Here is a 25,128-nt window from a genome sequence, read left to right as displayed (position 1 = left end):
ATACCCTATTCATTAACAACATGTATTCTTATTTCTGTGCCATAGTTATTATTATATTGATAAATAATAGATGGTTATCTGTGTGCTTTGTATATGTGCATTTCTGAAATGCATTACATGTACAAATCAATTTAAATTGTAATGTAGATGCATTTTCTGTGAAGCTGCTTTGAAACGATATGTATCGTGAAAAGCGCTTTACAAATAAATTTGAATTGAATGGGCAAGGATGGTTGTGGAATGTGCCTTTGGCATTCTGTCATCCAGGTGGAGGGTTCTCCATACTAGGAAGAATGTGAAGCCAGATAATGCCGACTCTATAGTCACCGCAGCATTCATTCTACACAATTACCTCACACGCCCATCGGAAAATAAGAGGTGGCTGGATGAGTCTGAAGAGAGAGGGGAAGTGCTACCACCTGTTAGAAGCATGGGTGGAAACAGGGGATGCAGTTTGCGTTTGTATTAGTCTTCACACAAGCACTTCGTAAACACGGGGGCGGTACTTCTGCCTACGTCTAGCGTGACGTCATCCTTAGCACCTCGCAGAGCTGCACAAGATGAACAATTTAGGTTAACGCGCGAGGACGATCCGTTTAGATCTGCTCTGATGGATAGATTAGCCTTGGTGGTAAGAGGAAGGACCGTATAGATCCGCTCTGACGGTCAAACAAAGAAGAGATGTTCCTGGTGTTCCTGTCCAGGAAGATTTGTCTGTAAGGGTAATGTTTAAATGCACAGTTACCTGACAAACATTTTTTTGAGTACTCCCTCCGGTGTGAGGAAGACCCGTTTAGATGTGCTCTGACGGGTAAAATATCTAGAGAACACCCTCAAGTTAGGCCAAGAAGATTTGTCTGTAAGGGAACTGTTTAAACTCACAGTTACCTGACAAATATTTTTATAGTAAACCTGACTGCATTTTCTTCAACAACAACAACAACAACAACAACAACAACAACAACAACAACAACAACAACAACCTTTATTTATAAAGCACATTTAAACACAATATGGATTGATCCAAAGTGCTGTACAGAGTAATAAAATCCTTATTGCATTTAGGGGGTCTGCATAGCGCAGGACCCTTTAAATCAACCTTCAATACCTGGACCTCAAAACTGGAAAAAGTGTCCGTAGGCACAGTCTTGCATTTAAAACAGTTATAATACATAGTTGCAACTCCACCACCATGTCCAGAGGCCCGTGGAGAACTGAAAAAAAGCACAGTCAGGTGGAGCAATCTCAGCAAGAGGCATTAAGTCACCCTGTTTTAACCAGGTCTCAGTACCTAATAAAAAGTCTAACGAGTGAGATGAAAAAAAGTCATTTAAAATAAAAGATTTATTCGTTATTGACCTTGCATTCAGGGCCATCTTAACTGTAGTATGGCAGGCAGACTGCCGAGCTCTGAAAGGTGCGTGTTTGAGCAAACGAATGTTTCCAGGATTGACACTCCAACTCTTACCATTTGACCCAAAGGTAGAGCGGCGATGTGGTCATTATCTTGAGAGACAGTCGAAGTCCTCACAAACGGGTCACGACGAGATCCACGGTGGATGTACCTGTGACGGCGCGCACTTCGAATAACAAACTGTAGCACTCCAACACACCAGTGCGCTGATAATATAACACCACATTTCCATCTGGATTCACTCCTCCACGTTCAAGTTCACCAAGCAATGCTCAATAGACCCAAGCATTTAGATCCGACTCGGTCCACCATAGCAAGCGGTGAAATAAATCTGGCAATAATCAGGTGAGATCTCCTCGATCAAAGGTCATAGAATATTCTCAAATGGATAAAAACACAATTAAGAGAAATAAAACTGGAGAGCAGCGGCAGCCAAACGCGCCAGCGTGCGCTCAAACCGGGAACCGGAACCACAATTTTTTCCACTCCGGATAGGGGATTTCATCTTTATTTTTATTTATTTTAATTCCTATTATAACTGTTTTAATTATACTTTTTAATTTTAATTTTTTTATATTTTTTATGGCTGTGGAAGAGGTTGAGAGACGGGAGCGCGATAAATCGAAATCCCTCCGGCGCGAGGACGATCCGTTTAGATCTGCTCTGACCAAGGGGATAATCCTACACCCGGAAAGCGTACCTTCCATAGAGGCGGCCATTGCTAACCAAGCCATCACCTGCTGTTAGCATCCCATTGACTCCCAATCATTTTGGCGTCACTTTGACAGCGAATAACTTTACATCTGAGGCGTTCAAAGACTCCATTTGACCATTGTTTATTTCTTAAGAAACACTAAAATGTATAAAATGCTTCATAACCTTGTATCTTACACTATCGCCCCGTAGAAGCCGTTTTTGTAAAAAAATAGGCTAAGGATTGCGTCATTACCACGCGACAACCGGCACATAGTAGAGAAATTACCGTTTAGACAGGAGGAGAAGCTCACAGACAATCTTTTACTGTCTATGAGGCAATTGGGGGGACGTGTAGGCATAAAGTCCGATAAAGTCAAGGGAGAGACATGGGGAGAAGTCCATAGAGAGCCAAACGCAACGGGACAAAATATTTCAACAACGTGATTCAGATTTCACTTTGCACAACTACTAGAAGACTTGCCACTGTCAGACAGGTTGCTCACGTCACATCTACATCGTCAAGCTCAGTCTGAGGCTGCGCAGTACGCTCAGCCATCAGGAAGTGAGTGCTTCTACCTGACTTCAATTTTTCTCTGTGAAGTCTATGGGGTCGCTGTGTCCATTTCTTTTACTGTCTATGGCTCTGACGGATATATCTGTAGAAATAGCCCTGGTGGTTCATTCCAGGAAGATTTGTCTGTCAGGGTAATGTTTAAATGCACAGTTGACAAATATTTTTAACGTAAACCTGACTCTCCATTTTCTTCCACTCCAGATACGGGTTATACTATATATATATATTTTATTTTATTCACTTACAAATATTTTAATTTCATGTAAAGCACTTTGAATTGCCACTGTGTAAACCGAAAACTATTATATGATGAAAATCCCTCAAACGTTTTCTTCAAAATCCTTAATTATTTTCGACTGAAGAAAGAAAGACATGAACATCTTGGATGAGATGGGGGTGAGTAAATGATCAGGAAATTTTCATTTTGGGGTGAACTAATCCTTTAATGCAACACAAATCATTAATGTAATCTCAACACAAACGGATTAAGTAAACTTCAATTTGATTTATTTTTAAGTGGATTGAATACAGTCAAATTAAGTTAGGACAAAATGTATAGAAATTGTGTTGCTTTAGCTGACTTTAATTAAACAATTTAAACAAGCAGTACACATCTTTTTTTTCAATGTACCCTGCGTACCTTCTTGTGATAATAGTGTATCAATACATATATAGACTTTAAAATTACGGGGTACATATCAGTACACTTCAAAACTGTAGCTCAAGCACTGAAGCTTTTATAGCTACTTTAGGAAACAAAATATTCAGCTTTACCCCATAGAAGTTTTGTACAGATTTTTGCCTTCATGAGCAGCATGGCAACATTCAAAACATTTGTGTTCTACTAGAAGCAGCATGAAATACAGGCTAACTAATTTGCAAGATAATACACTATAAAAAAATATTGTTGGTTTGACTTAAAAAGGTAAGTAACCTGGTTGCCTTCAAATTTTGAGTTCATTGAAATAAAAAAATTGAGTTATTACGATGAAGGAAATTGGTTTAATAAATTTGGCATGTTTCACTTCATTATTACAAATAAAACACACAATTACGCAATATGCTTACAAAATCTTTTAACAATATTTAAATAAAGGGTGATGTCAATTCTCAAATGTTCATTGTATTAACTCAATTTTTGTTATTTTTTTTATTTCCTCAAATAAAATCATTAAGTGCTTCCTGAGCTGCAGTCATACGATCCAGTCGGGCCTGTAGGTCTCTGCGCGTTCTACCAACTTCAGAGTTCTCATACAGGAACTCACTTACATTTGCCCCGTCCAGTAAACTCAACATGTCGGTGGACAGGAGCTGAGCAGTCTGCTTCAGCATGAAAAAAGAGATCATCATGGGCAGTTGGTCAGCCATTCGCTGCAACACAATCTGAAAGAAAACAAAGAGCTACTAAGCACTGCAGTCCATACAGTCTATGGCTTCATATTTGTTACAGAAAACGTCTCGGTTACGTATGGAAACCCTTGTTCCCTGAAGGAGGGAACGGAGACGTACGTCGGACGTCACCGACAAATTGGGATCACTTCAGGGAGCCCCTATCAGCTTCAAGATATAGAGAACAGAAGCTCGCAGGCAATTAAGGACCATTGGCGTGCGAGATTTGGCGTGCGAGATTTGCACTCTCGTGCTCCGCCCCGCGGGTGTAAACAGGAAGCGAGAGCAGCGCACTATTGTTTTTCACTGAGGAGCCGAACTAGTGACTCGGCCATGCAGTGATGGTACAGCAACTGTGGCGACAGGAAGTACATCTCTGTTCCCTCCTTCAGGGAACGAGGGTTACCATACGTAACCGAGACATTCCCTTTCAGTCGGTCACGTTCGACGTACGTCGGACGTCATCCAACGAATTGGGATCCCTTTGGAAAACGCCACAGTTACTACCACTTCCAGCGCCCAGCGAAGAGCCCCTCAGACCCCGTCTGTTCCGGGCGGGAAAACTCACGCAGGGAGAGTCACTGCTGGTGTTCCGCAAGACCCACTCAGCAGACTATTGCACTGGTAAAGCGTGCCCAGAGGGGCCGCTGCGGAAGCCACGTCATGCTAAGAGGGAGTTACCATGTGGAGAATACACGTATGGACTGGCCTTGGGCAGTACAACATACGGAAGTCACAGGGGTGGCCCCGGCCTTGTAGGCGGGGGAACAACACTGCACTGAGACGGGAAAGACACGGGCTCGCTGTAGGGAGCCGTACCGTGGAAGAATACACATATGGGACCACCGTGGGGGTCACAACATATGGAACCCAGCCTAACACAAATATTTACGAATGTATACGAATGTTAGACCTGCCGTTGGACGCTCCGCCACGTCCGACTGCCGCGGGTTACGGAGGACTCAACAGGGTTCGCCATTCTGGGGAACTCGACTGGAGCAAATAAGCGCACGTATCCGTTCCAAGGGGAAGGGAATGGCGCAGCAAGCCAAGCACTTCGGTGTTACTGACTATGGGAAGTGAGCACACAGGAAGATACCAGCTCTACACGGAGGCTATAAAATCTAGCGAACGTGTTAGGTGTCGCCCAGCCCACAGTTCTACAACAAGCCAGCGCCCAGGAAGAAGCTACACAGAGCCAATACAGAGCAACCAACATGACTTGCTCCTCGTCCTCCCTGATGTTGCACAGTGTCTGTGCAAGAAGGCTCACTGGGGGAAACGCATATCCAGCCGAGGGCCAGGGCATCCGAGCCGAGGGTCCCCCCGGTCAGGGAATAAAACAACTGGCAATGGGTCATGTCCGGGTCGGCAAACAGGTCTACCTGTGCGGTCCCGAAATGACTCCAGATCAGCTGGACCACCTGGGGATGGAGTCTCCACTCTCCCGGGAGCACTGGCTGTCGTGAGAGCTCGTCGGTTGCACAATTGATCAGGCCCGGAATGTGAATGGCACGAAGCGCCCTCAGATGCTTCTGACTCCGGAGGAGGAGATGGCGGACGAGTTGTGACATGCAACGGAAACGTAGACCACCCTGTTTTTTTGACGTACGCAACGGCCGCAATGTGCAGAACATGCGCAAGACAAACTGCTAACAACTCCTGGCAATGATATGCCATTGCAGTTGAGGCCCTGTCCACAGACCGAAACTGCAAGCCCGTTGTACGTGGCACCCCAGCCGGTGGATGAGGCATCCACGGAGACAACAGCATGCCTGGACACTTGTTCTAGAGGCACTCCTGCCCGTAGAAATGAAGAGTCCGACCACGGGCTGAAGGTTTGGCGGCATCCCGGCGTCACTTGGACACGGAAGGATCCGCTGTGCCACGCCCATCTCGGGACTCGGTCGTGTTTGAAGCAATCCCAGCGGCGTTACTGCGGCTGCCATATGCCCCAGGAGCCTCTGAAAAATGTTCAGTGGTACCGCTGTCCTGCGTTTGAATGAATTCAAGCAGTTCAACACCGACTGGACGCGCTCCTCGGTGAGTCCAGCTCCATACAGAGAAAAGAGATCCTCTGCGTGGGGCAGAGTTTGCTCTTTTCTCCATTGACCTGAAACCCCAACCGGCTGAGGTGCCCCATGCTCTCTCATGGAAGCAATGGCCGCCTCCGCGACTTTCGTGTGGACACGGCCCGAAGGGTGAGACTCTGTACTGATATGCCAGTCCCTCGAATGCAACGCGAAGGAACGGTCTGCGTCGAGGGAGAATCGAGACATAAAAGTATGCATCCTTCAGGACGATCGCTGCTAACCAATCTTGGGGACGGATGCACCTGAAGATGCATTTCTGCATTAGCATTCTGAACAGCAGCCTGTGAAGGGACCGGTTCAAGAATCACAGATCCAAGATCGGCCATAACCCGCCGCCTTTCTTGGGTACAATGAAGTACGGGCTTGTAGAACCCGGACTTCATATCGGCTGGAGGGACCGACTCTATCGGGTCCTTCACCAGTAGGACTGCGATCTCTGCCTGGAGCACAGGGGCGTCCTCCTTCAACACGGAGGTGAAGAGAACACCCCTGAACCTGGGGGAGCGCCGGGCGAACTGAATCGCATAGCCGAGTCTGATGGTCTAGCCAGGGTCTGATGGTCAAGCACTAGCCAGGCTCCCAGAGACCGTGCAAGCGGGACCAATGGCACCACAGAGGTACCCGCAGCGGGGCAGCGTAGCAGCGTGCAGGGACCCGACTCGGACGGCATGGTAGCGGCCCGCAGTGGGGTCTGAGTGTGCTGTGCAACACTACCTGCTTCCGCTGAGGGTGTATGCGAGTGTGGGAAGGCCGCCTGTGTGCGTTCCCACAGCCGGCACCCCCTGCTGGCGATTTGGAGAGGCACCAGAGGCTGACAAGGCATGGGAGCGTTGTACACCGCCAAGCGCACTCTCCAATTGAAGGAGGGGCTGAGCGTGGCAAGGCTTTATGGCGTTGCACACGGTCTGCCTCACCTCCTTCCTCAGCGGGGAACAAGAGCGGCGAGGCATAGCGTCGCGCACTGTCGTCCTCGCACCACTGAGAAGAGGGGAATGAGAGTGGTGAGGCTTTGTAGCATCACACACTGCAATTCTCGCCCTCTATTGGTGGAGTGGAATGAGAGCGGCAAGGCTTCGTAGCGTCATACACTGCCATTCCGGAACTCCCGAGACCCAGAGGTATTGGAACTGCTCTTGAGAATTTGGGTACCACTGGCTGTTTTTAACACCAGTGGCAGAACAGAATTACCAATGGTTTTCCACCCGGCCCTCCTCTGGGGGAAGAGCAGCTCCTGACCAAATCCGGGTCAATGGTGTTTCTGGACCAGGGTGGACATCGTCTGGCCAAGGGCCAGTGCTGTGTGCAGCTCAACCTCTGCTCAGAACTACCCTCGTGCACTAAGCAGAGCGGAGGTGGCCTGCCATTGGCACTGCCACCCCACCGATGAGGGTAGTGAGAGAGAGGAAAACTTTACACAGATTATGGCCCTCTTGGTGTTCTATATTTGGGCACCAAATAGTTCCACAATGCCAAAGCCTTCCAACGCACATCCAGGAAAAGGCAAGGGGCGGACAAGGCGATTTACGCATTGCACTAGGCCTCAGCCACCCGGAAAAGCATGGCTGTCAAGTATGAATCTGATTCAGCATGAGCACCCACTTTTATAGTGGGAATCTCAGCATCATCTTCATTTTCAACACATAACAGCCCTCTCTCCGATGCAGCGATTGACATCTGTCCTCTGCTAGAGCCCCAAATGAAACGCTAGGTCCCCTTTTTTTTAAGGACCAGTAATCCTATCTGTAAGCTACCAGCAGGCATGTGAGATAGTGAGCGTGGCTGTGAGACGGCACATGGCACGCTGAACACTCAAGCCCTTATGAAAAAGGCAAAATAAACAACGCGCCAACGTGGTTATGCTCTCATGAGAGAACATAAACCACCCAAAAACACAGTCTCAACATGCTTGCGATGCGATAGAGGAGTGGGGGGCCCACGGAGATGTACTCGGTGGGGAAGCCTCACTGTAATCCTCAGGTCACCCAGGCTTATCAGCCAAAGTAGCCCCTTTCTGGTGCACCAGAAAATAAACTAGATAGGGGTATAAGCGAAGGGACTCAACCCCTTTTGAGGTTTCATAGTCTCGGCCACGCATCTGAAGCGCCGAGCGATGCGCGCTGGGTTGCCGTGGCAATCCTCGCTGTCACCCGGCAGCTAGACGGCACACGGCACGCTGAACACTGAAACCCTCACGAGGAAGGTGAGATGAACAGCGCGTCGACATGATCCTGTCCCCCTGAGAGAACATGGATCACCCACGAACGCAGTCTCAACATGTTTATGCGAGAGGGATTGTGGCCGTCAGGACAGGAAACAACCGCATCCAGAAACGCACAGGTAGAATGACATCTTGAAAAAGACGCAGTGTCACACCCGTGTTGCTCTTTTGTGAGGAAACGTTCTTTCAACAGTGCTGAAGCACCCAGGGGAAGACCGCGGCAGCACACAGGAGATCTCAAAGCCCACAAACGCACCGACAGTTGCTGTGAGAACAGCAGTTTGTTATGCAGATGCAGCGGTGAGCATGCAGTCATGCTGATTGTGCCTTTTCGCCAACACAAAGCGTCCCTCTCGTTCTCTGGAGTATCTCTCTTGTAGATAGGCTCTCTTTTAGAAAAGCAGTCTTGCTTCATCAACGCCGTTCGGCTCCGAAGTGAATGACAATAGTGTGCTGCTCTCGCTTCCTGTTTACACCTGCGGTGCGGGACAGAACGCAAGATGCAAATCTTGCACGCCAATGGCCCATTGGCCTGTTCTCTATATCGCGAAGCTGAAAGGGCTCCCTGAAGTGATCCCAATTCGTCTGTGACGTATTGGGATACTTCAAACGTGACCGACCGAAAGGGAACTAGAAAAATACCTCATAATACGCCTGGAGCATTTCACTGTACTTGCTCTTTATGTCAAAGACAGGTAACTGATCTTCTGAAAATGTCTCTTCGCTAATCTCATTCAAGAACTTCAAGTAGATGGGATCTTGAGTGTAGATCATGTTTTCCATTTCATACTGCTCTGAGATCCTCTGCTCTGCCTTGGCTTGTTGGCCTGACTGAATGTTGTTAATTTTGTTCTATGGAAGTACAGGGGAAAGAGAAATCAATCAACAAATATACAAATATACAAATATACAATCCTTGCCACTGATTAGGAGCAATTTTTACCATAGTGATATTTAGAAGAACAGGGTAGTTCTGGAAACACTGATTGGACACGTCACTGAAGTGCCTAAGGATGATGTCTTCAGGAGAAAACATTAAAAGACAATTGTCTAATTTTTGATAATGCTGAAAATACTATTAAACTATCATTTAGTTGTGATCTCATCTTTTGGTTTTATAATGTAGACTGTGAGCTAGGACCAGAATGTCTTTAAATGTGTGATGGTACCTTTGATGGTACAAAGTAATTCAATGGCTGGCTCCTTAAGTTTGGCCACATGGCGCTGCAGAACAGTCTCAAACCCTCTGTAGTTGCTGAAGCCGAGCAGTTCCCTCCCTCTGTAATTCTGGCTAAACTCTGTTGTATTGTTAACTTTTTTGGAAACAAGATTTCTCATGAAATGAATTGTCTTTTTCATGATAATTTTTTTTACAAAGGATAACAGCAACTTGAAAGTAGTTGAAAATATACTGACAGGATGGCTTTGTACGGTTAAGATGATCATTCCACTTCTTGAATTCAGCCCGAAGCTGGACAAACAAATTTTCCTCAATGATCAGTTCTCCTGATGATAAGGACGTGATCCGATCATTGAACTTTGTTAAAATCTGTGGGAAAGAAAAAAATATTTGTTACATGAGGAAGTTTTAAGTTATATTATAATAAGCATTTTCTGAGGTAAAAAAAAAAAAAAGTTAAATTGATGCCATGTCTGTCTCAAATACTATGCACAAAACATATTATAGCATCTTACAGTGTCAGAGAAGGATATAGCTGTAGAACATCAAAACAGGACGGGAGCCCCAAAACTCTGTCCTAATATACTTCAAGCAAAAGGCAAACAATTGTAGGTGGATCCTATCGCATAGAAGAGATAAAATTCCACATCCAGACACTCACTTTGACTACCAGATGCGCTCTTGGACAATATTTTTTTCTAATATTTCAAGCAAAGTTCTTCTTCATCGCTCAAGGGTAAACAAAAGTTTGAGGCAGCAGAGCAATGTTATACTGTTTTTGAACATTTCAGTGATGTCCACGCTGCCCCTAAGCCTGCCCACCCCTTTTTGAGTTCTCTTTCTTCAATTCCTTACCTTAATGAGGAAGTATTTGGCCCCCTTAGGGTCTTGTGGCGGTCCATCCTCGCAATCCTTGAGCTTCTTCTTCACATCCCACAACTGTCTTTTTATCTGCTCATCGAGCTGTGGCAGTGATCTCTTGCAAAGAAGGGTTAAAACTACACAATTTAATTATAGCCTTTTAATCCATCCTACCGCAAAATGCAGTTCACCAAATTCATCCTTATTGTGTAAACTTGCCTTTGGGTTGAGACCTATAGAAACTTACTTTGATATGATTCACAAGATCTTGAGTCAGTTTAACAGCAAGACATTTAATAGTCGCTTTATCCTCAGTCAAGAGACATCTGTAGAAAAAGAGAATGCACTTTTTGTAAGGTGGTTTCGTTTATTTAATTAATATGCTGGTAACACTTTATAATAACTACACGCTATGAAGCATTAGTTAAGCATTAGTAAATAGTTAATTAATCATTTATAAAGCATTAATAGACATTACTAAGCAGTTTATAAATACAGCTATAAATGCTTTATTCTTGATTTATAAGCATATCTATACTGTTTAATAATTGTATTTTCATACTTTATAAATGATCAATTTATCATTTCTAAATGAAGTATTACATTATTTACAAACCAGTTATTTAGGAGTTGTCAGTGGTTCATCAGATCATTTATAAAGTGTAAGTAAAGGGTTAATAAACTATCTAAATGTACATTTATACATCTTATTATTTAGACATATAGTAATAGTTACTCAGTGTGTTAATAAATGCTTTATTAACATGTATTTTCACTGCAATTCATGATTAATTCAGGTAGTTATAAAACATTTAGTAGTTGTCAGTTAACTCTTTCTGTGAGCTCATCAACTATTACTATATGTCTAAATAATAAGATGTATAAATGTATATTTAGATAGTTTATTAACCCTTTACTTACACTTTATAAATGATCTGATGAACCACTGACAACTCCTAAATAACTGGTTTGTAAATAATGTAATACTTCATTTAGAAATGATAAATTGATAATTTATAAAGTATGAAAATAAAATTATTAAACACATTATAGATATGCTTATAAATCAAGAATAAAGCATTTATAGCTGTATTTATAAACTGCTTAGTAATGTCTATTAATGCTTTATAAATGATGAATTAACTATTTACTAATGCTTAACTAATGCTTCATAGTTATTATAAAGTGTTACCAATGTGCTTGTTAACCAAGTAATGAAAGTAACTTTTAAGAATATACTGAATACTTCTGAAATACTGCCATAGAAAAACGGTTGAAATAGGAAAAAAAGCAACTTTATATAAAAGGGTATATCAATTCTCATATAAACTTATACTTTATTGGTAACAAAATAGTTCAATTATATTCTATTCTAGTTCTAATATATTCTATTAGATTGTAACCTGAAATAGTCATGATTTTGGAAGAAATCTCTCTCCATTTGTTCTGCCTCCTCCAAAGGAATTTGATTATCAATCTGCTGTTGTCCTCTACACTTCACCATGATGTAACCTTTGCGGAGAGGAATCACTTTGTTCCGAACAATGGCCAGAATATTCCTTTCTGTTCCTTTGTCTATGAGATCTGGCTTAGTTAAAATGGCTGTGAGAATGAAAACAAATATTTTCTAAAAGGTGCATTTGCTGACAAACATGCCATAAGATATTTGTTGATATTGCAGATTTTTTTAGATGTTGTGCAGATAATCTGCTTCATTACCGACAGTTCTTCTGCCCTCAGGATCTACTTCTTGTGCCATTCTTAATGCTTCTGTTGTTGCAATGTCAATGTTACAAGGAACCACTACCAGGTTTATAGTCTCTTGCTTCTCAATAAATTTCATGATCAGACTTTTGATCTACAAGACATGAAAACATAGTTTTAAAATTAAATGTCGGTACTGAAATGTGGTGTGCAAAAATCAAATTATGCTGCTCACCTGGTTTCCAATATCTTGTGGTTGTCCTTTAACTGGGACTCTAGCAATTCCAGGTAGATCGATCAGAGTGAGGTCACACACATCTGGTGACATGACCTCTAAAGTGATGAGTTCATCACATATTCGTACACCTTTTCCTGCCAGCTCATTCTGGGCTGTACAACACAAAACAATGTAAATGATGCAATTCAAATTAAGCATATTTCAATATTTAAACCAATAATATACTTGTTTCCCCTTTTACGTACAGCACTTCTCAACTAATTAATGCATTGGGAGTAAGAACAGGTTGGTAGACAGACAACAGTGGACCATATATTATAACCTATTACATTTTGATTCATCTGGCTGGTTAACATGTCTTGGAAGGGTGGTGGTTTGGGATAGAGGCATTCGAATCAGCTGATGAGCAGAGAAAAATTTTCACATAATATTTACAGAAATAAATAAAAATGAATTTAATCAGTATCCAGGACACCAGTTATCCATTCTATAGTTTTAAGACAAAACACACATTCAACACATTAAAGGGTTAGTTCACCCAAAATTTAAAATTCTGTCATTAATCACCCTCATATCGTTCCAAACTTTCAAGGTCCAGAAAGGTAAAGACATCGTTAAAATAGTCCATGTGACATGTGACATTTTATAATCCATGGCTGTCCTGGACTCAGTTTCCCATGATCCTCCCTGTCCCTCAGACGAGAACTCACTCCGTCATCATCTCTCCCACACTCCCACACTCCCCAGATTCCCTGCACCTGGTCTTCGTCGTTTGCACTCCCTTACATAGTGGACTCACTTCCCTGTACTCCTGGTTGGTTTTGTGTGTTTGGTTGCTGTTTGATTCCCTCGCTTAATAAACCTATCTATTGTTGGAAGTCCGATTCTGATTCATCCCTGCTGCACCACATCAACTGTAACAGAAGAACGGACCTAATCGCAAGGACTTCTACAAGGATGGGAATTATCCTGGTCCCAATCGCTCCCGTGCTCCCAAAGGGAGATGTTTCAGCCTGCTGGAGAGGTACGTAGAGGAATTTTCTGAGCTCGCTTGTTTGTTGAACTGGCCAGATGCCCCGCTTAACACGTGTTTTCTGATGGGCCTGGACGAGGACAAAAATTCATTATAATGAACCTGCCTGTTTCTTTTCCCTAGTCGAGTCTATTAATCTGATTCTTTTATATATATATATATATATATATATATATATATATATATATATATATATATATATATATATATATATGTATTATTTAAATTCGTTTTGTGATTTCAACGGAATGAATAAAGTCTCCGCAACAGCAATCGATTGAAGAGCTGGTCTGTGCACGAGCTACCGATACTGAAAACAGTGGCCACGAGCACTCTGCATGATTTCAAGAACGCATTCCAGAGCCAGATAGCCTCTTACGTAACTCTACTAATCAACAAGAGATGCTTAATTTGTATTAGATACAACAACTCAAGCCGCTATCTGCCTCCATCACTGCTGCTGATAATGACAGTTGCTGTGTCTCATTTAATTTAATTTTTGAAGCCCTTTCAGAGACCTCAAGAAATTAACTGTCCCGTGAACAGGAATAATTCAGACCTTTTACACGCAGCTTGATTGTGAAATAAAATACTTGCATTACTATGGCTTCTAGTGTGTCAGTGTCTGAGTTCGAATCGTCGGGAAGTTTGGTACGGATCTTCGGGTTCCGGGAGAATTTCTCTGAAGCTTAGGAAAGTCGTTTGAGGAGGCTGCCGGTCTGTCTCTCCATGGCGGGGATGCCTTCTCTCAGGGTTGTGAAGACCAGGGGTGGTCTTCCCCTCCATGGCGAAATGCCAAGGGGTTCTTCTCTTGTGGTGGCGAAATGCAAAGAGTTGATGGTCGTTCCTGTTCTTATAGAGGGGATGGCCGACGCCCAAAGAGTTCAACGCTCCAATCTCTTGCGGCGACACGATGACGCCTCGGATCTAATCAGCGTAGATAATTACATCAACACACAGGCCCTTTGTTTAAGTATGATTTGATTAGAAAAGTCACAAGGGCTGTGAGGAGTTCAGACTTTGGCCATCCTGCCAGATGGCTGATTGAATCAGAGCATTATTGCTTCACATCCTGTGAAGGATGCAGTATACGGAGTGTCTTTAATCAGAATTAAACGAGACGTCCTCCGTAGGACACACAGGCAGGAAGTATCACGTTGCTATGCCAACACGTTCACAGTGGAGTTGTGCTCTCACACCAGTTATACACTGTTAGACATTTCTGTAATTTGTACAGTTATTTACTATATATCACCCAGTATAATACTGTAAATTCTCTTTACAGTAAATAACTGTAATTCCCGTTGCATCATGGGTATTTTCTATGACGTCAAACACCAAATACAGTGATTTCCTGTATTTTTAAAAAATAAAGTATAATACTGTATTTACCACAACGGCCTCTTTGGCACAATTGGGATCGACAGGATTCGCTTTAGATTTATATTAGGAACCATCAGTGCAGCGTTGAAAGTTTCACCCGAGGAGAGAGCTCACGGTTCCAGAGAACATATGAGCTGTGTCCGGACACCCTGCGAAGATTTTTTCATCCCCCGTGAGAACGGCAAACAAGCAAGGTAAGTGTGATTTGTACTAGCCGCGGTTGTCTGCACCCCAATTTTTGCTTGTCAGCATTGGTGCTAAAAACTGAGGTAAACCTAACGTTTTATTTAAAAAAAAAAAAGTAACTTAGTTTATTGAATTAGATTAGGAACCGGTGCAGCGTTGTAAGTTTTGACCGAGGAGAGAGCTCACAGTCCGGACAACATAACGTTACTTTACAGAACGTTAGGTTATCATTTGCTTAAACTTTGCTGCTAAAAACTGAGGTAAACCTAACGTTTTATTTAAAAAAATGAGTTTATTGAATTAGATGAGGAACCAGTGCAGCCAGCGTCATAAGTTTTGCCCGAGGAGAGAGCTCACGGCCCGGACAACATACTTTACATAACGTTAGGTTATCATTTGCTTCAGCTTTGGTAACGTTACTAACTGAGGTAACGTAAACCTAACGTTTTATTTTTAAAAAGACTTAACGTTAGTGAGTTTATTGAATTCACTTTACCAATACAATGAAGATTTTGTTTATCGAGCATATTAAGCATACAGTAGGACGACGTTAGTTAGTAAATTAACGTTGGCTAGTAGTTGCAAAAATAACGTCGTTAACAAGCAACGTTTACATTTGGATTGACATTATTTATTTTACATTTTAGATAAGAATACCAGGAGCCTGCCTGTGCTGTGCGACACTGGAACTCATACAACGGTAAGTAACGTTACCCCTCTTTGTTTCTCCACATATTATTGTTAATTCAAAGTTTTTCTTGTATGTTTTAGTCGGGTCTGTTTAACTGAATCACAAAATGATTTAGTTTTTCCACCTCTTTTTAGCTGTAACTAGCCATGTACCATGTTTTTTCATAAATTATATTATACTAAAATAATCCAAAACTGTGTTTGTCCAGGATTGACAGAATATAATTTTATTTTCTGGAATTTAAGCAGTCCTGGACAATTTTTGGATGATTTTGGCAGATTAAATATAATTTATGAAAAAAACATGGCAAAACTTTAGAATAATGTTGTTCAAGTGCAAACCTGAATACATTTCTGAACACAAAAGAAGATGAAGAATGTTGTAACCTAACAGATTGAGGCACCATTCACTTCTATAGTAATTTTTTCCTACTATGGAAGTGAATGGTGCCTCAAAATTGTCTGGTTACAAACATTCTTTAAAAGGTTTAGAACAACTGGGCGAGTAAATGACAGAATTTACTCTTTTTTTTTTGGTGAACTATCCGTTTAATGACGGACCATTATTCTAAAGTGTTACCAAAAACATTTAAAGCAAAGGCACTAAGGGTGATGAAATTTAAAATATATTTATTCTCTTAATTTTCTCTTGATTTAAGTTTTTTTTCATGAGGAAAAACCCAGAGGAGGGAACAAGATGCACCACCAAAACCGGAGTGAGTCGGAAGACCAGGGAAGTTGTTAACAGGAAGTCCACTGTAATCAACAACAGAGTGTCATCCTTCCATCGCCACCTAATGGAGTTTGAATATAAAAACTTGGACAAGGTGAGACACTTTTTTAATAGGATATGTAATGTACACAGACACTTACGCTGCATTCACACAGGGCGTAATGCCGGTTAGAAATTTTGTCTGACTTGAGGAAGCGCCGACTCCACGTGACAGTGACGTATGGCATCAAAGCACTGCGAGAGCGATTCGAGAGCAGTCGGCTAATACAGCCGGTGCAGTTTCTCCAGAGAGACTGCACAGACTTTGATTATGACATAGCTGTTCCACGATTGGCCAGATTCTCCGCATGACAGCGATCACATGTGTTTTGTGTTTATTCTAAAACCTCCAGTTCCTCGAATGCGCACAAATCTGTTTTTTATAACAGTTAAACCTCTTTTCATGTAGTTGCGATGTTATAATGTCATGTTTATCAAAATAAAACAGATGAAAATGTAGACCCTACTTCATTGATAGTTTAGGCTTGTATGTTAACTTTATTCTTGTACAAACACACGCTGTATTAAGCAGTGCATAAAGTATTACATGACAAAAAATGTCTCTGAAACATCTGTGTATTGACAAATATTGCATTTATTTCACTTCAGCTGATAAAGTGTGCAAACACAGTGCAAGCATCACTGCGGGAAGCAGAAAGTGTCTGACTTCACGTCTCCGTTTGCAGCTCCTCCCCGCCTGTGGCTACTCTCGCCGATTGGTTGCATCCAAGCCTGTAGTGCTTCAGTCACAAATTGAAGCTTTCGCGCCTCGATCGCCCCCCCGGTGGCCGGTCCCAGTATAGCTCCTAAACCCCGCCTCTCCATGTATTAGAATGGGCGCGAGACACACTAAACTATTTAATTACACTTCAAATAATTGTTTCCTAAAGATGGTTTCTGTCATTTTAGGCAGTTTTTATTACAATAATTTCATTTCAAGTGTTCGTTTTTTAAATAAGTTTAGTTTTAGTGAGTTATTTGATGCTATAAAAACGAGGGGTGTGACGTCATGATTGACAGCTGAGATTGACGGCTTCTCTGAATGAACTTCTCACTGAGGCACTAACGGACTTTTTTCTGGATTTTTGGGAGGAGATTGGAGCTTTAGCTTTAATTTCTACACTTCCATAACTGTTTATTTCACACCAACATAATGAATTGTTCTGAATCTGCGAGAGTGTGGGCGGGCTTTTGATAATCACGCCTCTACTTCCTGCTCTCTACTGCGCAACTCCGGTCCCGAGATCGCTACTGCGCAGACTCGGTCCCAAGATGTCAGCGCCGTGAGCGGGCCTATGAAAGCTTCAACTTTGGTCAGCGGAAGTCAATGAAGTCGCGTCGTCCATATTTTTTTACGGTCTATGGTTGCATCCAGCCACAGCTGATGTCCAACACACCTTTCAACTTCTGCCACTTGCAACGTGAGTGAAGCGACGCGACGCGACCCACAATTCAGTTCAGCAACGCATGACGTCACCCATTCAAAGTAAATGAGAAGCGTTAACTTTTTCCACACATTTACATGTTTAAGTTAAAGCACTTAAATGTTTTAAATAAAGAATTTTATATTTCATAATAATTGTGTCTGTTTGGATTACTTCTGTAGGATAGATTAATGTAAGAATTAATGTAATTCAGTAAATATTAATGATTGAATAGGATTAGGATTAATGCACTGTTAACCAAGGTTTACAGTAACGGTACTGTATTACAAAATTACAGTAACATGTAGTTACTGTAAACTGAAATGCGGTTATTGTACTGTAAATCTCAAATACAGTAACTTACTGGCAACAGTGTTGCCAGTAAGTTACTGTAAAATCTCTTATAAATGTCTAACAGTGTATGAATGAAAATTATTTATAACTTGAAAATGGCTATGAAATGTTTCTTGCCTTGGCAGCAAAGTACTGTTCTAAACGTTTAAATATCACTAAACACTTGTAATCCTGTTTACCACAACTATCTATTTGAGGTAATACAGCTTAAAAACAAAAACAAGCTTGAAACTACTTAAGTTTAAACACCACATCTTCGCTTGCATGTATATCTGCTGGCAGCGCCATTTTTTCAAATAATATTTAAAAAAACATGACGGTTGTTAATGGCAACGCAAAGAATTGTGGGTTATCTGCAGCAGCGAAGGATACACCTCATGCACACTCCGAATTTCTGAAAAGAAGGGCACATTTGAAGGTCGCATTCAGAGTGTCCTACTTACTTTTCTGAAATGAGACAGCCTTGATGACGCATGCAGCCTTCAAATGCGACCTCTGGAGGACGCAACCTTTCGAAATGAGACGCAGCTAATGTAAACAAGCCGCTTCTTCTTCGGCTTTTGCCTTGATACTGTGGGTTACTATCAACACTGCCCGTGGACACTGCCTCCTAGCGGTCTGCATGAGTGATTGCACATTGACACGGACAACAACGCAGAAGTATAAATGAAAACCAACGCGTAACTTAGTAACGTGGAACGCGGCGTAACACGCCGTAGAGGATACGGTGTAGGTCCGACGCAGAAGTATAAATCAGCCTTTAGATGTAACAACGGGGGAGGGGGGATGGGCGCCCTGGAGACCTACACGCAGGGGAGGGGGAGGTGCAGACAGATACAAAGGTCTCCAGGGTGGATCAAGGACTTCGGGTGGCCATGGTGGGTCAGGAGCCTCGGGCGGCCATGGCGGCTCAGGTGCCCCACCCACATGTGTCCCACCCACATGTTCCCCACCCATGGGTACATAGCCCCTAGAAGTTTCAGGGGTGGCAGGAAGGGCTCGTGGGATGGGGCAAGGTTGTGAGTTGCAAAGGGTTCATGGGCTGGAGCGGGCTCGTGGAGGACTGGAGCGGGTTCCACTGCAGGGGGGTGGGGGGGGGGGGTGGCAATGTTACAATCCACCCCACCCCTGTTTCCCATGATCCTGCCTGTCCCACTCCCACATCATCTCTCCCGCTCTCCCCGGATTCCCTGCACCTGGTCTTCGTCGTTTGCACTCCGTTTATATTGGACTCACTTCCCTGCACTCCTGGTCTGTTCTTGATGTTATGTCTATTATGGTTGGTTTTGTGTGTTTGGTTGCTGTTTGATTCCCTCGCTTAATAAACCTGTCTATTGTTAGAAGTCTGATTCTGATTCATCCCTGCTGCACCACACCAACTGTAACACTCCAGTGGTTCAACCTTAATTTTATGAAGCGACGAGAATACTTTTTGTGCGCAAAAACAAACAAAAGTAGAAAATACAGTGCAGCGCTTCCAAGTTCTACGGTAGAACGGCGCCTTACCATTGGCTAGCTCCTGCGTCAGCATCACACGCATGTTTCGTGGTGTTCACGTGAACAGTGTCGGCCAATGGTAAGCCGGCGTTTTGACATAGAACTCAGAAGCGCTGCACTGCATTTACTACATCAACAGCGTAGGAGAATGACAAAAACGAGAAGAAATTATTGAATAAAGTCATTATTGTTGATGCACACAAAAAGTATTCTCGTCACTTCATAAAATTAAGGTTGAACCACCATAGTCATAAGGACTATTTTAACGATTTCTTTACTATCTTTATGGACCTTGAAATTTGCAATGACGTTGCTGGCTGGTTCAGAGAGCTCTCAGATTTCATCAAAAATATCTTAATTTGTTTTCCGAAGATGAATGAAGGTCTTACGGGTTTGGAACTACAGGAGGGTGAGTAATTAATGACAGAATTGTAATTTTTGCGTGAATTAACCCTTCAATCATTCATGTCTGATCCAACTGATTTTTGATCTCTATTTTATGTACAACAATAAAAAGAAAATAAATTTCAGGTAGTTTTACTAACCTGTTTTAACATGTCCTTCAACTTCTGAAGGATCATTAAATTCTATTTTTTTCTCATCGTAAGTTGAACGTGCTGTCTTTCCATTCACCAGTTGGCCAGAAACTTTAGGAGGACCTGCAACATTATATGGTTTACTGTAAATCCGACTGTAAAATGTATATAAGCCAGATGCAACTTGCAAAATAAACAAAAGCAGCAGTGGTTCAAACAATATAAGGTACTAACCTGCAACTGATGAATCCCCAAATTCAATTCTCTTCTTACGGTAAGATAAAACAGCCCTCCAGTTGACTCCACCTGTAACCTTCTTAAGCCTCAGCTCCAGTGGACATCTGGTGACAATTCCTATAGCAAACACAGATCAGTTAACAATGTGCAGGTGTTGACAAAATTTGCATTCTCTTTGTATCTACAATAAAGGAGAGTAAAACCAGTCCTCACCGCTTCCTCTTGGTAATGCAACTCCAGAAAGCGCTTCCAACACAGAGCTTTTCCCAGAACTCTGGTCTCCGATGACTGCAATAGTCGGTAATGCCAAGTCCTTATGAATGCCAACTGACCGCAGAGTGTCAATCAGATCAATGTATGGACGAATGCTCTCCTCTAAATGACTGTGAACTGCTCCCTTCATTTCCTGACTGTAAAGATAAAGATGTACATTTTATTTCTAAAACCTCACTGAAAGTGCAGTATTATTTCATTCAGCCTATTTCATGTTATACAGACTTTTTCTTTACCTTTTAAATAGATTCAAACTATTTTTTATCCCTCTGGTGCTGCTCGCGCATGGTGGTCAGAAATTGGTTAAAAAAATGTTCAACAACATGAAAATACTCTAGTATAATAATGTTTTTTATTTAATATTTTGTATGTTTAGGGGATTTAATGATACTAAATTATATTTATGGAATAGTTATGAGCCATTTATTACCTGTTAATCACCTTTTGAGCATAGACCTGAAAATTAAATTTCCAACTTAAACTTAAATCTTGAATGCTTTGGAGCACAGACTTAAGTCTGGTCTCTTTTAAAAGAAAACACTAGGCAGACTATTGCTGAATTGAAAAAAAGTCAAACTCAAAAAAGTAATAGAAGTTTAAGTTTATTATTATGAAAAATAAATACAAATACTATTTTCAAATTGTTAATGAAATATATATTTTCCAAAATATGTTTTACTCTAAAACTGTGAGAAAATCAAAGCAAGTTGTGTCTCCAAATTTGAGTTTAATATCTCAAAAAGTAGCTTTTTTTTTGTTACTTATTCATCTTTGTTAATAACATAATTTCACTTTTTAATTTACTTTTTTTATTTGCTATATAAATGCACTTGCCTTTCCTTACCTTGTAAATATAAATGTACTTTTTATAATTGTTCAATAACAAGAAATAATAATAAACTATGCTTATAAAAGCATATCAAATGTTTATCTCAAAATATATTAATAAGAAAAATCAAACTTATACTAACCTTTCATTTAGAGAACTATCACTATCTTCATCATTTTGAGCACTTCTTCGATCTGGAGATGAGAATAAAGAATATATGCCTGAAGTTGTCATTTTCTTAACAATTCTTTTTCTTTTTTTTTATTCAAACAGTTAGTTCGTTTTTTTTAGTTCCTCTTATAATTTTTATAATGTAGATTTCACCAGTCTGTTGTGATTCTGTAGAGAAATCAAGAAGAGTTGAAATCTATGTGTCAGACTTGGTTAGTGTGACACTCCCATGATAATAATGCAAAACAAGAAACCGAATAACATGAATTTGCATATATAGACTTCATTTGGATGTATGTGGGTGTGACTGGTATCCTGCAGGGTAGGACAATATTCTTTGTATGAGTCATTTATCTCTGAGATTATGTAGCGAATTAGCTCTGAGGGGAAATATTAATAATTATTCATAACTCTGTCACAGTTCTATGAGAGAGGACTCAAATGCAGGAATGAGTGATCAGGGGTTTATTGACAAACAGTAGACAAGACAAGAAATGGTGAGGAGGTGAACACAGTCCAAACAGTAGGCGGGTTAGGAGCACAATCACAGGCAGGAAGGGCAGCCACAATAACTAGCTCCAGAAGGTGGTAGACGGGAGAGCAGTTCTGACAGAGCAGCATGAGACCAGAGGATACCAGCGATGGCCAGGCAGGAATCCTAGGGCAATGCAGTCAGGTCATATCAGGAAAAGGCTCTACTTGCAGGACAGGAACTAGAGACAGAAAACAAGAGGAGACAAGACCGAAAGGCAGCACAAACACTTAGCACTACTAGCATAACACACGTAGGTATAACGTATAACAAACCAGCAACCTCATGAGGGAAAGAACACACCTTATAAAGGGAGCAGAGAACATGAGGAACAGGTGAACACAGTCAGACAAACGAGGAGCAGAAAACATGAGGAAAGGGTGAGCACCCTCAGACAAGGAACAGGTGAGCACACAATCAGTTAATCAATGAGGACCAGACAAGGGCTGTTTCCGAAATCGCCCCCTATACCATCATTCACTATTCCCTACATTAGTCCACTGATATAGTCCACTTCGAGAACGAGTGAGTGATTTCGGACACTAAGTGCACCGGAAAGGCTGCCGTTTTTGCAGTTTGTGCTTGCTGTTTGGCAGCTCCAGTAATAATGAAAAGATTTATCCTGAACTCTGCTACGGAAACTAGCGTGTAACCTTAATCAAACAATATAATAATCATCTTTAAAAAGGATCATTTATACCTGTATGCATGATATTGGGCTGGACCAGTGCGGTTCGGAAGATGGATGGATGATTGATTCAGCTGTGGGCACTATTTGAGGGAACAGCCATTTAGTGGTGTCCGAAACCATAGTGGACGTTATTAAGTGCACTCATACAATCCCACAATGCACCACAATAACGAGTTTGCAACCGATGTATGCTCGACGGCTAGAGAATACCCATAATGCACTGTGAGAGTCGCGCCGTGCATTGAATGAATTCCCGCGTTTTGCCAGGAGATGGCATCGACTCACACACTTTTTAAGACCAATGATATTGGGCCCACTCACTTGTATCGTCTCTAATTGAGCACGTCTGTTTACATACCCTGATAAACACTGATTAAACGCATTAGTAGCTTTATTTTCACTTTTCTAATATTTTCTTCATATTCATAGAAAAATAAATTCCTTTCCGATCTGATATATGATGGAAAAAAGGATCAGTGCGAGTTTGGTAAAAGGCGGATTCGAACCTCTGATCAATTTGCGTCAAATCTTAACGCTAAGCGTCTTACCCCTACACTATTGCTGCTGATTAAGATTGGGTATTCCGTAGGTGTCTCTTCCTCAACCAGACATTTAAACAAGCCGATATATTAAATATATTTTTTGTACATTGCATCTACTCCAGTAAAATGTTTCTGTTAAAGGACCCACCGACATTTTTTTTTGCTTCTGACGCCCTACTATAAAGTATGAAATATATCCTACTACGGTATATACAAATATTATTGTTATTTTTTTTATTAAATGCTTATTAGTTACTTTATTATTCCCCTTTCCAAGTAAGTTCAGTGCCACACAAGTAAAGAGTTATAGGGTTAACTTTAAGCTTGTTGGCTCGTTTTTGGAGTAGTGGAGTAATGGAGAATGAGGGTACATAGGGCGAATCGGACAGCGGTAAGTTCATTCATTCAGGGCGCGACTCTCAGTGCGTTGAGAGTACACCGTCTGGTTGAGTGAGAGAACGTTTCAAAAGCATAAGGAATTGTTTCTCGTTTGCTCTCGAAATGCTCTCGCGGGACTTTGCTGTCATACGCCGATCGGGCATCGAACAAGCATATTCTCCAGCGCGTACATCTAATGTACACTCGTTATTGCGGTGCATGGTGGGATTGAATGAGTGCACTCAAAAACGTCCACTATTGTTTCGGACACCACTAAAAATGGATGTTCACTCAAATAGTGCCCTATTTAAGGGTATAGGGGGCGATTTCGAACACAGCCAAGGACTAAACAAGGGGGCGTGGTAACAGGAAACAAGGAGGCAGGACACAGGGAGCACATGGCAAACACAAACCAAGACAAAGCAATGTGTTCATGCACAACACAAACAAAGACACATTAAACAAAGACAAAACATACAGAGCTGTCAGAGGAGAACCCTGACAAACTCATTATGATTATTCATTATGATTAATTATGAATATTTGAATCAGTTAACTAGATTAACTGATGTAGCTACATTTACATTACAGTCATTCAATCGGTTCGTCCTAAGGACGTTCAGTATTGATTATTAATTGAATTATTGGAAAAGGATATTTTTCATGGTCACAGAAAAATTATTATTTCTTTGAATTTACCTAAGCGCTTAGAGCACATTAGCAAGATCGATCATTTAAGGGACAATTTGTTTGCAGGCAGGAAGTCAGGACCAGACATTTATTGTGCACAAACTTTAATAACTAAATCACGGAACAAGACTAAAACTAACATTAAAGGTCCCATGGCATGGCATTTTTCTATTATTTTATAGTGTTTCCTGAGGTGTACTTATATTGTTAGTATGATTTTTACATCATAAAATGTCATAATTTAGAAATAAAAGGCATTTTGTCTATACTGCTGTTTGCCCTGTGGCTGACTGCCCTGTTTCAAGAGGCGTGTCTGCTGTGAGACTTCAGTAAAAACGCCCACTGTTGTGATTGGCTGACATCTTTGCATTTGAAATGAGCGGAGGGGGCGTGGTTTAACGAGGTCTACGACGCACGAGCTGCTGCCAGAGAGACGGATGGACCTGAGTTCACTTCTCATCAGTTCTCAGCATGTCTCAGTTCAGGGTGAACTGTTGTAGTTACTAGAATATACTTCAGGTTATTAGTTTATTTCTAGTCGGA

At 41.7% G+C, this 25,128-nt stretch overlaps 1 protein-coding gene across 1 annotated transcript; it reads right to left on the bottom strand.

The window, feature by feature from the left end:
- Positions 1–3,110: 3,110 nt before the first annotated feature.
- LOC307121579 (interferon-induced GTP-binding protein Mx3-like) lies at positions 3,111–21,972 on the bottom strand. Its single transcript, XM_079809201.1, has 14 exons — positions 21,724–21,972; positions 20,693–20,889; positions 20,477–20,596; positions 20,252–20,365; positions 12,365–12,519; positions 12,145–12,283; positions 11,829–12,027; positions 10,673–10,751; positions 10,420–10,542; positions 9,801–9,933; positions 9,554–9,697; positions 9,328–9,404; positions 9,027–9,236; positions 3,111–4,067 (listed from the first exon to the last, which is right to left on the bottom strand). The coding sequence occupies exons 1-14, from the start codon at positions 21,813–21,815 to the stop codon at positions 3,843–3,845; spliced, it is 2,007 nt and encodes a 668-aa protein (XP_079665327.1). The 5' UTR covers positions 21,816–21,972; the 3' UTR covers positions 3,111–3,842.
- Between the last annotated feature and the right edge of the window lie 3,156 nt (positions 21,973–25,128).

The sequence above is a fragment of the Gobio gobio genome, assembly GCF_949357685.1.
Source record: "Gobio gobio genome assembly, chromosome: 25".
Classification (NCBI taxonomy): Eukaryota; Metazoa; Chordata; class Actinopteri; order Cypriniformes; family Gobionidae; genus Gobio; species Gobio gobio.
The sequence above is the reverse complement of the archived record's forward strand: the minus strand, read 5'-3'. Positions and strand labels throughout refer to the sequence as shown.

What these genes read in the sequence shown, in the direction of transcription:
- LOC307121579 (XM_079809201.1), bottom strand. Translation starts at nt 21,815, where the DNA reads ATGACAACTTCAGGCATATATTCTTTATTCTCATCTCCAGATCGAAGA. An exon ending in TGAAGGACATGTTAAAACAG is followed by an intron (nt 12,520 to 20,251) that starts GTTAGTAAAACT and finishes TGTGTTGTACAG; the next exon opens with CCCAGAATGAGCTGGCAGGA. An exon ending in ATCTTGTGAATCATATCAAA is followed by an intron (nt 10,543 to 10,672) that starts GTAAGTTTCTAT and finishes CTTCTTTGCAAG; the next exon opens with AGATCACTGCCACAGCTCGA.